The sequence below is a fragment of the Oncorhynchus nerka genome, linkage group LG24 (genome assembly GCF_034236695.1).
Source record: "Oncorhynchus nerka isolate Pitt River linkage group LG24, Oner_Uvic_2.0, whole genome shotgun sequence".
NCBI classification, from domain to species: domain Eukaryota; kingdom Metazoa; phylum Chordata; class Actinopteri; order Salmoniformes; family Salmonidae; genus Oncorhynchus; species Oncorhynchus nerka.
The window spans coordinates 12,157,712-12,176,123 of NC_088419.1; the positions used below are offsets into that span (position 1 = coordinate 12,157,712).

The 18,412-nt window shown below is 50.6% G+C and overlaps 1 protein-coding gene across 1 annotated transcript in view; it reads right to left on the bottom strand.

Annotated features, from left to right (window-relative positions):
- Positions 1-18,412, bottom strand: part of LOC115118912 (serine/threonine-protein kinase MRCK beta-like) — a 127,931-nt gene that overhangs the window by 59,964 nt on the left and 49,555 nt on the right. Inside the window, 1 exon segment of the mRNA XM_065008611.1 lies at positions 5,793-5,886. Coding sequence (XP_064864683.1) covers positions 5,793-5,886 — 94 coding nt within the window.

An 18,412-nucleotide genomic window follows, 5' to 3' on the forward strand; every position in this document is an offset into this window, starting at 1 on the left:
CCCTCTTCCTGGAGATCTACTGTCCTGTAGGTTCAGTCCAACCCTCTTCCTGGAAATCTACTGTCCTGTAGGTTCAGTCCAACCCTCTTCCTGGAAATCTACTGTCCTGTAGGTTCAGTCCAACCCTCTTCCTGGAAATCTACTGTCCTGTAGGTTTTCAGTCCAACCCCCTTCCTGGAAATCTACTGTCCTGTAGGTTTTCAGTCCAACCCCCTTCCTGGAAATCTACTGTCCTGTAGGTTTTCAGTCCAACCCCCTTCCTGGAAATCTACTGTCCTGTAGGTTTTCAGTCCAACCCCCTTCCTGGAAATCTACTGTCCTGTAGGTTTTCAGTCCAACCCCCTTCCTGGAAATCTACTGTCCTGTAGGTTTTCAGTCCAACCCTCTTCCTGGAAATCTACTGTCCTGTAGGTTTTCAGTCCAACCCTCTTCCTGGAAATCTACTGTCCTGTAGGTTTTCAGCCCAACCCTCTTCCTGGAGATCTACTGTCCTGTAGGTTCAGCCCAACCCTCTTCCTGGAAATCTACTGTCCTGTAGGTTTAGTCCAACCCTCTTCCTGGAGATCTACTGTCCTGTAGGTTCAGTCCAACCCTCTTCCTGGAGATCTACTGTCCTGTAGGTTCAGTCCAACCCTCTTCCTGGAGATCTACTGTCCTGTAGGTTCAGTCCAACCCTCTTCCTGGAGATCTACTGTCCTGTAGGTTCAGTCCAACCCTCTTCCTGGAGATCTACTGTCCTGTAGGTTCAGTCCAACCCTCTTCCTGGAGATCTACTGTCCTGTAGGTTCAGTCCAACCCTCTTCCTGGAGATCTACTGTCCTGTAGGTTCAGTCCAACCCTCTTCCTGGAGATCTACTGTCCTGTAGGTTCAGTCCAACCCTCTTCCTGGAGATCTACTGTCCTGTAGGTTTAGTCCAACCCTCTTCCTGGAGATCTACTGTCCTGTAGGTTCAGCCCAACCCTCTTCCTGGAGATCTACTGTCCTGTAGGTTCAGCCCAACCCTCTTCCTGGAAATCTACTGTCCTGTAGGTTTAGTCCAACCCTCTTCCTGGAGATCTACTGTCCTGTAGGTTCAGTCCAACCCTCTTCCTGGAGATCTACTGTCCTGTAGGTTTTCAGTCCAACCCTCTTCCTGGAGATCTACTGTCCTGTAGGTTCAGTCCAACCCTCTTCCTGGAAATCTACTGTCCTGTAGGTTTTCGGTCCAACCCTAATTTAGCATATCTGATTCAGCTAGTTAACGTCTTGTTGAGCAGCTAATTAGTAGAATCAGGTGTGTTAAATTAGGGTTGGACTTAAAACCCAGAGGACAGTAGATCTACGGGAAAAGGGTTGGGCAGCCCTGCTCTAGATAGGGCTCTGGTCAAAAGTAGTGCACTACGTTACCCATAGGGCTCTGGTCAAAAGTAGTGTACTATGGGTAATGTAGTGCACTGTAGCAAATGGGCTGTAAATCCCAAATGTCACCCTTTCTTTACATTTTACACCCTCTGAATTCCAAGAGCATATCATGTCGTTGACTTTCTTTTTCATTGACAGTAGTGCAATAAGGATGGGGGTAAATTTTAGCTGTGTTTTTAAGAGGGAGCTGGAGTAAAATCAGATTAAGCCTACCACTTGGATGATAAATTGGTGTTGAAGGCATGGCCTGGACTGTCCTTAATCTTTGTGTAAGAAGTTTATATCACAGACTATAGACATATAGTCAACGCTGATTACAAACCTAAATGTTACTTCACGACTAAACCCGAATTGAACATATTTATTTTTGTCATTTAAATCAGGGTCTGTGAAAAGTACACAGTGAATCAAATCGTTTTATCAGCAACATGAGACTGAACTCTGATTATATAGCCATCATTGTTATTTTAATGGACTAAAACTGGATAATGGTGACAACGATAGCTGTTGTGTTGTGTAATCTGTTCTGTGGACATGTCCTCGTTATTGCGCATTGGTTTAAAGCTGCTGCTGCTGTAGGTGGTTGAAATTGCCCTAGATGCTGATCCGGTTAAGTTTTTCATCTTCCCCACTAATAGTTAAGGTTAGGATTGGGGCAGGATATTTGTTCCTAGTGGAAACTTCACCCCCAGAGCGCGGGCCGTTGTATGAATGTTGGTTTTTACTTCTGGTAGTCATTCTCTTTACCGTTGTTCAGTTCCTTGTTGTACGGATAGAATTAGAATATTCAAATCTCAAGTCATTGCATTTCTACAGTTGTATGAATTTACTCTAAGTCACTCATCATTAACCTGAGTAAAGTGTGGGAGAGCCTCTTATTGGCCACTGACTGACACCGCATCCCAAATGGCAGCTTATTCCCTATATAGTGTACTACTTTGGACCAGAGCCATATGGGTCCTGGCTAAAAGAGGTGTACTAGAGAATTGGGTGCCACGTCCGTTATTTTAGCGGTTGCGACAAACAGAGAGGGTCTCTGTTTTCATCCTACAAATGTGGCTATAAATCTAGAGGTAGGAGCTACTAGCTATTATGACCCTATTTCTGAAAAGGTAAGACTCGTGCATTTAAAAAAATAATGTTTCCCTCTGCAATGCTCACCCGCCGCGTAGGAAACGTTACAAGGGACTGTGACAAAACCACAATCACAAACAATTGTTAGGCCTTCCTGATGAGCTTACCTGACGTTTTCCTGAACTTTCCAATACTTTTCTGATGCATTTCAGATACATACTGATGCAACCACAAATTTGTAAAACTTTCACGTAGGCTACTCATATTTTCTTATTAGCCTTTATGAACATAAAAACTTGGTGCAGTTTACGCTACAACCAGGTAAAAAAACTAAACATTTATATTACAATATAAAGTGCCTTCAGAAAGTATTCATACCCCTTGATTCTATATTTTGTTGTGTTCCAGCCTGAATTCAAAATGGATTAAATATATTTTTCACCCATCTACACACAATATCCCACAATACCCCATAATGACATCACAAAACCACATAATGACATCACAATATCCCACAATGAAAACGTGTTTAGATATTTTATCACATTTATTGAAAATGAAATCTAGAAATATCTATTTTACATAAGTATTGACACCGCTGAATCAATACATGTTCGAATCTCCTTTGGCAGCGATTACAGCTGTGAGGTTAAGAGCTTTCCACACCTGGATTGTACAACATTTGCCCATTATTCTTTAAGCTCTGTCAAGTTGGTTGTTGATTATTGCTAGACAGCCATTTTCCAGTTTTGCGATAGGTTTTCAAGCCGATTTAAGTCAAAACAGAAACTAGGCCATTCAGGAACATCCAATGTCATCTTAGGTTATTGTCCTGCTGAAAGGTGAATTTACTGTTTCTCTATATCAACAACAAAAAACTCCCTAGTCCTTGCCGTTGACAAGCATACCAATAACATGATGCAGCCACTACCATGCTTTAAAATATGAAGTGTGGCCGTCAGTGATGATGTTTTCCCCCCCAAACATAACGCTTTCTTTTCAGGACATAAAGTTAATTTCTATGTAATCTATTTGCAGTTTTAACTTATTGCAAACAGAATGCATTTTTTAAATTAACATTTTTACTCTGTACAGGATTCCTTCTTTTCACTCTGTCATTTAGGTTAGTATTGTGGAGCAACTACGATGTTGATCCATCCACAGTTTTCTCCCATCACAGCCATTAAACTCTATAACTGGTTTAAAGTCACCAGTGGCCTCGTAGTTTAATCCCTGAGCGGTTTCCTTCCTTTCCGGCAACTGAGTTAGGAAGGACGCCTGTATCTTTGTAGTGACTGGGTGTATTGATACACCATCCAAAGTGTAATGAATAACTTCACCATGCTCAAAGGGATATTCAATGTCTGCCTCTTTTGTTTTTGACCCATCTACCAATAGGCGCCCTTCTTTGCGAGGCATTGGAAAATCTCCTCGGTCTGTGGTTGAATCTGTGTTTGAAATTCACTACTCAACTGAGGGACCTTACAGATACTGTAACTGTATGTGTGAGGTACAGATGAGGAAGTCATTCACAAATCATGTTAAACACCATTATTGCACACAGAGTGATGAGTCCATGAGTCATTGCAACCTTGTATGTCATTTGTTAGGCAAATCTTTACTCCTGAACTTATTTAGGCCTGCCATAACAAAAAAATACTTATATTAAAATTAAATTTAAAAAATTAAAGAAATAAAAATCTACATTACTAACTGTGTGTGTAGGCCAGTGACATTTCTTTTTAAATCTACATTACTAACTGTGTGTGTAGGCCAGTGACATTTCTTTTTAAATCTACATTACTAACTGTGTGTGTAGGCCAGTGACATTTCTTTTTAAATCTACATTACTAACTGTGTGTGTAGGCCAGTGACATTTCTTTTTAAATCTACATTACTAACTGTGTGTGTAGGCCAGTGACATTTATTTTTAAATCTACATTACTAACTGTGTGTGTAGGCCAGTGACATTTCTTTTTAAATCTACATTACTAACTGTGTGTGTAGGCCAGTGACATTTCTTTTTAAATCTACATTACTAACTGTGTGTGTAGGCCAGTGACATTTCTTTTTAAATCTACATTACTTACTGTGTGTGTAGGCCAGTGACAATTATTTTTGCAATTTACTAAAGAAATGTAATTCCTGCTGTAAGATCAAAAAGTGGAAAAAGTCAATGGGTGTGAATACATTCTGAAGACACTGTAGGTAAAACCACTTTTGGCGAAACAGTGATCAGATATAGGCTTGTACCATGTTGATAAATTATTCTAAATATTATTGTAATAGTAGGCCTACCTGCACAATAACCTCATATTCCATGGGGTTACTGACCACCATTGAATTAATAACAAGAAGTATTGATTATTTGGCCTTAGGGAGAAGCATAAATAGCCATGGGAAGGGGTGCTTGCAGATCAATTTAAATACATTTGCAAAATGTATATAATTACTCCTATCTGTAGATAAATAAATTAAATCATTGAAATAGAGCAGGAATAATGACGACCAATAGCTTATTTTTTTTAATATATATTTTTTAAATGCTGTGGGTTGTGTTTTATCACGACTAGTGCATGTTGGACTACAGTCGAGGAGCCAATTGGGCAGCAGGCCTGGTAAATATCAAACCCCTGATTGGGCAGCAGGCCTGGTAAATATCAAACCCCTGATTGGGCAGCAGGCCTGGTAAATATCAAACCCCTGATTGTTGAGTCGTGTCTGTCAGTGGACAGCAGGCAGCAGCTAGAAGGCCTTTCGCAATATTTCAAAATACTATTGCTGGAAAAACAGTTTGAAAAGCAAATGGCTAGTCTAATCTGTCGGTATCAGTGTAGCCTGTAATTTTGGTAATTTGTGTGGTATAAAATAATACACATTTTGAAAAGGACATTTTTCTCAGAACCACAAATAAGATGATAGAAACATGCAACACTATTATACAGGTGTTTTTTCCCCCACAAAATAATATTTGTGGCGTGTCTGGGCTGTGGGGCGTGTCTGGGGTCTTGTGTAGGTCCTTGGGTGGGTGTGGTGCGTGGGGGTCTGGGGTGTGGTGGGTTTGGTGCGTGGGGGTCTGGGGTGTGGTGGGATTGGTGTGTGGTGGGTTCGGTGCGTGGGGGGGTCTTGGGTGGGTGTGGGTTTGGTGCGTGGGGGATCTGGGATGTGGTGGGTTTGGTGCGTGGGGGCTCTGGGGTGTGGTGGGTTTGTTTGCGTGGGGGTCTGGTGCGTGGTGGGTTTGTTTGCGTGGGGGGTCTGGTGCGTGGGGGGTCTGGTGCGTGGGGGGTCTGGTGCGTGGGGGGTCTGTGTTGCTCACCGTGCCGTCCTGCATCATTTTCAGGCAGGAGCCAAAGTCGGCCAGACGGATATGACCCTTCATGTCTAACAGCACGTTGTCTGGTTTGATATCTCTGGAGGGAGAGAGAGACAGAGCGAGCGAGACAGAGAGAGCGAGCGAGCGATCCAGAGAGAGAGAGAGAGAGCGAGCGTGACAGAGAGAGAGCGAGAGAGAGAGAGCGAGACAGAGAGAGCGAGACAGAGAGAGCGAGACAGAGAGAGCGAGACAGAGAGAGCGAGACAGAGAGAGCGAGACAGAGAGAGAGAGCGAGCGAGAGCGAGCCAGAGAGAGAGAGCGAGCGAGAGCGAGCCAGAGAGAGAGAGCGAGCGAGACAGAGAGAGAGAGCGAGCAGGACAGAGAGAGAGAGCGAGAGCAGGACAGAGAGAGAGAGAGAGAGAGCGAGCGAGAGAGAGAGCGAGCGAGACAGAGAGAGAGCGAGCGAGACAGAGAGAGCGAGAGAGAGAGCGAGACAGAGAGAGAGCGAGCGAGACAGAGAGAGCGAGCGAGCGAGACAGAGAGAGAGAGCGAGCGAGACAGAGAGAGAGAGCGAGCGAGACAGAGAGAGCGAGCGAGCGAGACAGAGAGAGAGAGCGAGCGAGCGAGAGCGAGCGAGACAGAGAGAGCGAGCGAGACAGAGAGAGAGCGAGCGAGACAGAGAGAGAGAGCGAGCGAGACAGAGAGAGAGAGCGAGCGAGACAGAGAGAGAGAGCGAGCGAGACAGAGAGAGAGAGCGAGCGAGACAGAGAGAGAGAGCGAGCGAGACAGAGAGAGAGAGCGAGCGAGCGAGCGAGAGCGAGACAGAGAGAGCGAGCGAGACAGAGAGAGAGAGCGAGCGAGACAGAGAGAGAGAGCGAGCGAGACAGAGAGAGAGAGCGAGCGAGACAGAGAGAGAGAGCGAGCGAGACAGAGAGCGAGCGAGACAGAGAGAGAGAGCGAGCGAGACAGAGAGAGAGAGCGAGCGAGACAGAGAGAGAGAGCGAGCGAGCGAGACAGAGAGAGAGAGAGAGAGCGAGCGAGCGAGACAGAGAGAGAGAGCGAGCGAGACAGAGAGAGAGAGCGAGCGAGACAGAGAGAGAGAGCGAGCGAGCGAGACAGAGAGAGAGAGAGAGAGCGAGCGAGCGAGACAGAGAGAGAGAGCGAGCGAGACAGAGAGAGAGAGAGCGAGACAGAGAGAGCGAGCGAGACAGAGAGAGAGAGCGAGCGAGACAGAGAGAGAGAGCGAGCGAGACAGAGAGAGCGAGCGAGACAGAGAGAGAGAGCGAGCGAGACAGAGAGAGCGAGCGAGCGAGCCAGAGAGAGAGCCAGCGAGCGAGCGAGACAGAGAGCGAGCGAGACAGAGAGCGAGCGAGACAGAGAGCGAGACAGAGAGCGAGCGAGACAGAGAGCGAGCGAGACAGAGAGCGAGCGAGACAGAGAGCGAGCGAGACAGAGAGAGAGCCAGCGAGCGAGCGAGACAGAGAGAGAGCCAGCGAGCGAGCGAGACAGAGAGAGAGCCAGCGAGCGAGCGAGACAGAGAGAGAGCCAGCGAGCGAGCGAGACAGCGAGAGCGAGAGAGAGAGCGAGCGAGACAGAGAGAGAGAGCGAGCGAGACAGAGAGAGAGAGCGAGCGAGACAGAGAGCGAGCGAGACAGAGAGAGAGAGAGAGCGAGACAGAGAGAGAGAGCGAGCGAGACAGAGAGAGAGAGCGAGAGCGAGCGAGACAGAGAGAGAGAGCGAGCGAGACAGAGAGAGAGAGCGAGCGAGCGAGCCAGAGAGAGAGAGAGAAGCGAGCGAGACAGAGAGAGAGCGAGAGAGCGAGCGAGCGAGAGAGCGAGCGAGCGAGCCAGAGAGAGAGAGCGAGCGAGCGAGCCAGAGAGAGAGAGCGAGCGAGCGAGCGAGCCAGAGAGAGAGAGCCAGCGAGCGAGCCAGAGAGAGAGAGCCAGCGAGCGAGCCAGAGAGAGAGAGCCAGCGAGCGAGCCAGAGAGAGAGAGCCAGCGAGCGAGCCAGAGAGAGAGAGCCAGCGAGCGAGCCAGAGAGAGAGAGCGAGACAGAGAGAGCCAGAGAGAGAGAGCGAGACAGAGAGAGAGCGAGCGAGACAGAGAGAGAGAGAGCGAGCGAGACAGAGAGAGAGCGAGCGAGACAGAGAGAGAGCGAGCGAGCGAGCCACAGAGAGAGAGAGAGCGAGCGAGCCACAGAGAGAGAGAGAGCGAGCGAGCCACAGAGAGAGAGAGAGCGAGCGAGCCACAGAGAGAGAGAGAGCGAGCGAGCCACAGAGAGAGAGAGAGCGAGCGAGACACAGAGAGAGAGAGCGAGCGAGACACAGAGAGAGAGAGCGAGCGAGACACAGAGAGAGAGAGCGAGCGAGACACAGAGAGAGAGAGCGAGCGAGACACAGAGAGAGAGAGCGAGCGAGACACAGAGAGAGAGAGCGAGCGAGACACAGAGAGAGAGAGCGAGCGAGACACAGAGAGAGAGAGAGCGAGCGAGCCACAGAGAGAGAGAGAGCGAGCGAGCCACAGAGAGAGAGAGAGCGAGCGAGCCACAGAGAGAGAGAGAGCGAGCGAGACACAGAGAGAGAGAGCGAGCGAGCGAGCCACAGAGAGAGAGAGAGCGAGCGAGCCACAGAGAGAGAGAGAGCGAGCGAGACACAGAGAGAGAGAGCGAGCGAGACACAGAGAGAGAGAGCGAGCGAGACACAGAGAGAGAGAGCGAGCGAGACACAGAGAGAGAGAGCGAGCGAGACACAGAGAGAGAGAGCGAGCGAGACACAGAGAGAGAGAGAAGCGAGCGAGACACAGAGAGAGAGAGCGAGCGAGACACAGAGAGAGAGAGCGAGCGAGACACAGAGAGAGAGAGCGAGCGAGACACAGAGAGAGAGAGCGAGCGAGACACAGAGAGAGAGAGCGAGCGAGACACAGAGAGAGAGAGCGAGCGAGACACAGAGAGAGAGAGCGAGCGAGACACAGAGAGAGAGAGCGAGCGAGACACAGAGAGAGAGAGCGAGCGAGACACAGAGAGAGAGAGCGAGCGAGACACAGAGAGAGAGAGCGAGCGAGACACAGAGGGAGAGAGCGAGCGAGACACAGAGGGAGAGAGCGAGCGAGACAGAGGGAGAGAGCGAGCGAGACAGAGGGAGAGAGCGAGCGAGACAGAGGGAGAGAGCGAGCGAGACAGAGGGAGAGAGCGAGCGAGACAGAGGGAGAGAGCGAGCGAGACAGAGGGAGAGAGCGAGCGAGACAGAGGGAGAGAGCGAGCGAGACAGAGAGAGAGCGGGCGAGACAGAGAGAGAGCGGGCGAGACAGAGAGCGGGCGAGCGAGACACAGACAGACAGAGAGACAGAAACGGGTTAGGATAAGGTAAGTGTATAAAACCAACCTCTCCACCAATATAAAGCAATGTTTATCACTATGTGACATTGTATCGGATTCACTCTAAGACAATGTACGGTTCAATAACACATACGCACATCTCCCTCCGCTCCTTCCTTCCCCCTTCACATCTCCCTCCGCTCCTTCCTTCCCCCTTCACATCTCCCTCCGCTCCTTCCTTCCCCCTTCACATCTCCCTCCGCTCCTTCCCTCCCCCTTCCCATCTCCCTCCGCTCCTTCCCTCCCCCTTCCCATCTCCCTCCGCTCCCTCCTTCCCTCCCCCTTCACATCTCCCTCCGCTCCTTCCCTCCCCCTTCACATCTCCCTCCGCTCCTTCCCTCCCCTTCACATCTCCCTCCGCTCCTTCCCTCCCCCTTCACATCTCCCTCCGCTCCTTCCCTCCCCCTTCACATCTCCCTCCGCTCCTTCCCTCCCCCTTCACATCTCCCTCCGCTCCTTCCCTCCCCCTTCACATCTCCCTCCGCTCCTTCCCTCCCCCTTCACATCTCCCTCCGCTCCTTCATTCCCCCTTCCCTTCTCCCTCCGCTCCTTCATTCCCCCTTCCCCTCTCCCTCCCCTCCTTCCCTCCCCCTTCCCATCTCCCTCCGCTCCTTCCCTCCCCCTTCCCATCTCCCTCCGCTCCTTCCCTCCCCCTTCCCATCTCCCTCCGCTCCTTCCCTCCCCTTCCCATCTCCCTCCGCTCCTTCCCTCCCCTTCCCATCTCCCTCCGCTCCTTCCCTCCCCCTTCCCATCTCCCTCCGCTCCTTCCCTCTCCCCCTTCCCATCTCCCTCCGCTCCTTCCCTCCCCCTTCCCATCTCCCTCCGCTCCTTCCCTCCCCTTCCCATCTCCCTCCGCTCCTTCCCTCCCCCTTCCCATCTCCCTCCGCTCCTTCCCTCCCCCTTCCCATCTCCCTCCGCTCCTTCCCTCCCCCTTCCCATCTCCCTCCGCTCCTTCCCTCCCCTTCCCATCTCCCTCCGCTCCTTCCCTCCCCTTCCCATCTCCCTCCGCTCCTTCCCTCCCCCCTTCCCATCTCCCTCCGCTCCTTCCCTCCCCTTCCCATCTCCCTCCGCTCCTTCCCTCCCCCTTCCCATCTCCCTCCGCTCCTTCCTTCCCCCTTCCCATCTCCCTCCGCTCCTTCCTTCCCCCTTCCCATCTCCCTCCGCTCCTTCCTTCCCCCTTCCCATCTCCCTCCGCTCCTTCCTTCCCCCTTCCCATCTCCCTCCGCTCCTTCCTTCCCCCTTCCCATCTCCCTCCGCTCCTTCCTTCCCCCTTCCCATCTCCCTCCGCTCCTTCCTTCCCCCTTCCCATCTCCCTCCGCTCCTTCCTTCCCCCTTCACATCTCCCTCCGCTCCTTCCTTCCCCTTCACATCTCCCTCCGCTCCTTCCTTCCCCCTTCACATCTCCCTCCGCTCCTTCCTTCCCCCTTCACATCTCCCTCCGCTCCTTCCTTCCCCCTTCACATCTCCCTCCGCTCCTTCCTTCCCCCTTCACATCTCCCTCCGCTCCTTCCTTCCCCCTTCACATCTCCCTCCGCTCCTTCCTTCCCCCTTCACATCTCCCTCCGCTCCTTCCTTCCCCCTTCACATCTCCCTCCGCTCCTTCCTTCCCCCTTCACATCTCCCTCCGCTCCTTCCTTCCCCCTTCACATCTCCCTCCGCTCCTTCCTTCCCCCTTCACATCTCCCTCCGCTCCTTCCTTCCCCCTTCACATCTCCCTCCGCTCCTTCCTTCCCCCTTCACATCTCCCTCCGCTCCTTCCTTCCCCCTTCACATCTCCCTCCGCTCCTTCCTTCCCCCTTCACATCTCCCTCCGCTCCTTCCCCCTTCACATCTCCCTCCGCTCCTTCCCCCTTCACATCTCCCTCCGCTCCTTCCCCCTTCACATCTCCCTCCGCTCCTTCCCCCTTCCCATCTCCCTCCGCTCCTTCCCCCTTCCCATTTCCCTCCGCTCCTTCCCCTTCCCATCTCCCTCCGCTCCTTCCCACTTCCCATCTCCCTCCGCTCCTTCCTTCCCCCTTCACATTTCCCTCCGCTCCTTCCTTCCCCCTTCCCATTTCCCTCCGCCCCTCCCCTTCCCATCTCCCTCCGCTCCTTCCCCCTTAACATTTCTCTCCCGGGTGGTTCTCTGAGCTGAACAGCTTGTCATTGTTCATCCACCCTCCCTCTCCCCCGATCCCCCTCTCCTCACGCTCCCTGGCTTGACACAGGCCACACACACTGTGCCCTCTGTTGTACTAACCCTGGCACCACACTGGGCACGGAGTAAACACCTAAACACAAACACACCCAGCCCAACGCAAAGTATCAGGCCACACACACGTGTGCGCAACAGTGTCATTTAAAATATCACAACCACACACAGAACTTTTCATTCATACGTCTCTCTCTCATACAGGAGACCCACACACACCCCTTTGTTTACACATTTCTCTTTACACACTCACTCACACAAACCGAAGCATACACAAACTCCCAACCGCTAGAGTAAGATGTGTTTGTCAATCAGTGCACTAAACCAATCTACCAAGGCTCCCCTATTCAGACTAGAATTCTCATCCATCCTTACTCCTTTCTTACCTTCATTGGTTCCTTCCTTAATTAATTCACCGATCAGCTATTTCTGAGACAGCAATAGGATGGAAACCATCCAAACATATACAGATCCGTGTTGAGTTCAAGGAAGGAAGTAAAGAACGATAGAAAGCTGTATTCAAAACATTGGAACAGGGCCGCAAGGCTGTTTTGATATATAGACTTGTCTCTCTGTGTTTTGTTAGGCACTGGGCTTGAGTACAACCAGACTATAAACACTGTCAGTGTGTGTGTTTGTGTGTCAGAGTACGTGTGTCTCAGAGAGAAAGTAGGCTTCCCGACTCTTTCGTTCTGTTACTCCGTCTCTCTAGTTCACATTCGCTCTCTCTCATCAATTCTCTTCTATCCTACCCTCCATCTCTCTCTCAGTTGATTCATCTCGTCTCTCTCCCTCAGTCTCCCCACTATTTCGCTACAGTGCATCCCAGAAGGCCCTGTTCCATTTCAGCTCCTAGCCCCTTCCCTAGCCCCCTGTCCAGTGTTCCCAAATCTGAAAGGATGCCATAAGATAGGGAGTTCACCCCCTGCCATCACCCCCTGCCATCACCCCCTGCTGTACAATGTGGAGAAAAACAGGACAATTCAAGAAGGTGCTCCGAAATGAAAGTCAAAACGTAATGAATCATTAGATTGTTCTCTACAATATTATAACCCTAATATACTTCTACTTGCAAATGTTGATGAAATTAAAACGTATATTTGCTGTGACAGCTGACTTAGACTTTCAGCCACATTGTTGCCCATTACACCTGATCCCATTCAGATGGGTTTAGGCACTGAGGGAAAGGAACTGAGGGAAAGGAACTGTAGGTCAAAATGGTACCAGACTCTTCCGTCCTCTGGCTGCGGTCCAATTCTCTCTCTGTTCCATTCCTTCTCAAGGATTCCAAAGCATTAGATTGCTGTAAGCATAGGGGCTTAGAGGGAGTGTCCACCGCATTCATCAAATAAGTCCTTCCTTTCCCTATTAAATCCACGAGGGGGAGGGAACCAGTGAACACTTCAGGGAGTAGGGTACTAGAGAATGGGAGAGCAGTCCTGGTCTGTGGCTAGAGCAGACAGGAAACAGGCAGGATTGCTGGCCAGGACTCCGTTTCCCAGGGGGCATTGCTGCCAGGAAGAGGCCCCTCCATATCCCACATCCACACAAGGCTGGCTGGTCAGTCATCTGGGTACAGGGACAGTGACGTGGGGAGAGACTCCCTAACACACACACACACACACCAAACCTGCCAACCTTGAAGAATTTTTATGAGTATCACTTCAGCACAGCGACAGCACCCACACTACCCAAATCATATGCAAATGCAAATGTTTTAGGCTAATAACAATGTTGGTAGAAGACTGGCTCAGTATTATCGGTAGGTTACAGACTTGTATACTTGGGAATTTCCTGCTCCTCAGTAGATAACTACAAATAAATTTACACTGAACAAAAAATATTAAACGACATGGAAAGTGTCGGCCCCATGTTTCATGAGCTGAAATAAATATTTCTGTCAAATGTTGTTGCACAAATGTGCTTACATCTGTTAGTAGCATGTTATCCTTTGTCAAGCTAATCCATCCATCTAACAGGTGTGGCATATCAAGAAGTTGATGAAACAGCATGATCATTACACAGGTGCACCTTGTGCTGGGGACAACAAAAGGCCACTTTAAATGTGCAGTTTGCTGAGGAGTATTTGTCTGTAATAAAGCAAAAAAAAAATTTTTTTTTTGGGGGACTTATTTGAATTGGCTGGTCGGGGTGGCTCCCAAGTGGGTGGGCCTATGCTCTCCCAAGCCCACCCTTGGCTGTACTCCTGCCCAGTCTTAGATTAGGGCCTAATTTATTTAAATTAACTGATTTCCTTACATGAACTGTAAATCTTCGAAATTGTTTGATGTTGTGTTTATATTTTCCATTCGGTATAAATGTACAATCAGGGCTCTCCTTGGGATTTTCTGACAGGGTGGTGTTGATGTAGGCCTAAGGTTGGGGGAGCATGCTCAGGAGCATTTAGAAATGTTGACATTTCCTGAAACCTAGAGCCATAAATTATATCTAGCAATGTAGTGAAGAATGAAGTACTGGTTTTGATCCTAAATCAAATGGAGGAGGGCTCAATGACATTTTTTCTAGAACATGCAACTACTGTCAAAGGACAACAGGGCTCTAAAAGACATTAGCCATTTCAGGTGACAGAGATAGAAAGAGGGAAAATATAAATATGCAACAACTTGGACGGGTTGCCAACGCGACCAGGACGGGTTGCCAACGCGACCAGGACGGGTTGCCAACGCGACCAGGACGGGTTGCCAACGCGACCAGGACGGGTTGCCAACGCGACCAGGACGGGTTGCTAACGCGACGAGGACGGGTTGCTAACGCGACGAGGATGGGTTGCTAAAGCGACGAGGATGGGTTGCTAATAGGACTAGGATGGGATGCCTATGACTTCTGGACAACGAAAGAAAGTTGAAAACTAGTAGAACAGGAGAGAAAGACCAACTTTTTGGGGGGTCTGCTGCTCCTCCCTCTCTCACCGGTCCCTGCCAAACACACCTCTCCACACACACCTCTCCACACCCCTACCCACCTCTCCACACCCACACCTCTCCACACACACACACCTACCCACACACCTACCCACCTCTCCACACACACACACCTACCCACCTCTCCACACACACACCTACCCACCTCTCCACACACACACCTACCCACCTCTCCACACACACACACACCTCTCCACACCTACCCACCTCTCCACACACACCTACCCACCTCTCCACACACACACCTACCCACCTCTCCACACACACACACACACCTACCCATCTCTCCCCACACACACACACCCCCACACACACACACACACCTACCCACCTCTCCACACACACACACACCTACCCACACCCACACACACACCTACCCACCTCTCCACACACACACACACACACACCTACCCACCTCTCCCCACACACACACCCTACCCACCTCTCCCCACCTCTCCCCACACACACACACCTACCCACCTCTCCACACACACCCTACCCACCTCTCCACACACACACCTACCCACCTCTCCACACACACACACACACACACCTACCCACCTCTCCACACACACACACACACCCTACCCACCTCTCCACACACACACCTACCCACCCACACCTACCCACCCACACCTACCCACCTCTCCACACACACACACCCACCCACACCTACCCACCTCTCCACACACACACACCCACACCTACCCACCCACACACACCTACCCACCCACCCACAAACACCTACCCACCTCTCTACACACCTACCCACCTCTCTACACACACCTACCCACCTCTCTACACACACCTACCCACCTCTCTACACACACCTACCCACCTCTCTACACACACCTACCCACCTCTCTACACACACCTACCCACCTCTCCACACACACCTACCCACCTCTCCACACACCCCTACCCACCTCTCCACACACACCTACACACACCCCTACCCACCTCTCCACACACCCCTACCCACCTCTCCACACACCCCTACCCACCTCTCCACACACACACACACACACCTCCACACACACACACACACACCTCTCCACACACACACACACCCTCCACACACACACACACCTCTCCACACACACACCTCTCCACACACACACACACCTCTCCACACACACACACCTCTCCACACACACACCTACCCACACACCTCTCCACACACACACACACACCTACCCATCTCTCCCCACACACACACCTACCCACCTCTCCACACACACACACACACACACCTACCCACACACCTACCCACCTCTCCCCACACACACACACCTCTCCCCACACACACACCTACCCACCTCTCCCCACACACACACACCTCTCCCCACACACACACACCTACCCACCTCTCCACACACACCTGCCCACCTCTCCACACACACCTGCCCACCTCTCCACACACACCTACCCACCTCTCCACACACACACACACACACACTACCCACCTCTCCACACACACACACACACCTACCCACCTCTCCACACACACACACCTACCCACCTCTCCACACACACACACACACCTACCCACCTCTCCACACACACACACACACCTACCCACCTCTCCACACACACACCTACCCACCTCTCCACACACACCTGCCCACCTCTCCACACACACCTACCCACCTCTCCACACACACCTACCCACCTCTCCCACACACACACCTACCTACCCACCTCTCCACACACACACACACACACCTACCCACCTCTCCACACACACACACCTACCCACCTCTCCACACACACACACACACACACCACCTACCCACCTCTCCACACACACACACCTACCCACCTCTCCACACACACACACACCTACCCACCTCTCCACACACACACACCTACCCACCTCTCCACACACACACCTACCCACCTCCCACACACACACACACACTACCCACCTCTCCACACACACACCTACCCACCCACACCTACCCACCTCTCCACACACACACACCCACACCTACCCACCCACCCACACCTACCCACCCACCCACACACACCTACCCACCTCTCTACACACACCTACCCACCTCTCCACACACACCTACCCACCTCTCCACACACACCTACCCACCTCTCCACACACCCCTACCCACCTCTCCACACACACCTACACACACCCCTACCCACACCCCTACCCACCTCTCCACACACACCCACACACCTCTCCACACACACACACACACACACCTCTCCACACACACACACACACCACCTCTCCACACACACACACACACCTCTCCACACACACACACACCCTCCACACACACACACACACCTCTCCACACACACACACACACCTCTCCACACACACACACACACACACACACACACACACACACTCTCCCACACACACACCTCTCCACACACACACACACACACACCTCCACACACACACACACACTCTCCACACACACACACACCTCTCCACACACACACACCTCTCCACACACACACACCTCTCCACACACACACCTCTCCACACACACACACCTCTCCACACACACACACCTCTCCACACACACACACCCCCCCCCACACACACACACCCCCCCACACACACACACACACCCTCTCTCTTTACGCACACCTTCACACACTCAGAGCAAGATCTGCCTACTATAGATCAGTCAGACACACCAATCACGGTTCATCCAGAACTAGTCTTGCGTAATTGGTCAGCTGCTCGACTAAGTTCAGGGTCAATAAGAGAAGAGATTAAGAGATGTTAGAACGAGGAGTTCTCTCTGAGTCAGGTTTGTAGGCCTCCAAGCTCGCACACGCTTTTTCAGTTCTGCCCACAAATGTTCTATAGGATTGAGGTCAGGGATTTGTGATGGCCACTCAAATACCTTGACTTATTTGTCCTTAAGCCATTTTGCCACAACTTTGGAAGTATGCTTGGGGTCATTGTCCATTTGGAAGACCCATTTGCGACCGAGCTTTAACTTCCTGACTGATGCCATGAGATGTTGCTTCAATATATCCACATAGTTGTCCTACCTCATGACTCCATCTATTTTGTGAAGTGCACCAGTCCCTCCTGCAGCAAAGCACCCCCACAACATGATGCTGCCACCCCTGTGCTTCACGGTTGGGATCGTGTTCTTCGGCTTGCAAGCCTCCCCCTTTTTCCTCCAAACATAACGATGGTCATTATGGCCAAACAGTTCTATTTTTGTTTCATCAGACCAGAGGACATTTCTCCAAAAAGTACAATCTTTGTCCCCAAACCGTAGTCTGGCTTTTCTATGGTGGTTTTGGAGCAGTGGCTTCTTCCTTGCTGAGCAGCCTTTATGTCGATATAGGACTCGTTTTACTGTGGATATAGATACTTTTCTACCCGTTTCCTCCAGCATCTTCACAAGGTCCTTTGCTGTTGTTTTGGGATTGATTTGCACTTTTTGCACCAAAGTACATTGATCTCTAGGAGACAAAAAGAGTCTCCTTCCTGAGCGGTATGACGGCTGCGTGGTCCCATGGTGTCAAGGTCTATCATTTTTTCTGCGGTCTTGACTAATTTATTTTAATTTTCCCATGATGTCAAGCAAAGAGGCAATGAGTTGGAAGGTAGGCCTTGAAATACATCCACAGGTACACCTCCAATTGACTCAAATGATGATTTTCTGGAATTCTCCAAGCTGTTTAAAGGCACAGTCAACTTAGGGTATGTAAACTTCTGACCCACTGGAATTGTGATACAGTGAATTACAAGTGAAATAATCTGTCTGTAAACAATTCCTGAAAAATGACTTGTGTCATGCACGAAGTAGATGTCCTAACCAACTTGCCTAAACTATAGTTTGTTAACATGAAATTTGTGAAGTGGTTGAAAAATGAGTTAATGACTCCAACCTAAGTGTATGTAAACTTCCGACTTCAACTGTATATGTTGAAGAGGGTGGGGCTTAAGCTGGATCCCTGTCTCACCCCCCTGGCCCTGTGGAAAGAAATTTGTTTTTGCCAATTTTAGCCTCACACTTGTTGTGTACATGGATTATATAAATGTTGTATGTTTTCTCCCCAATACAACTTTCCATCAATTTGTATAGCAGACCCTCATGCCAAAATGAATCGAAAGCTTTTCT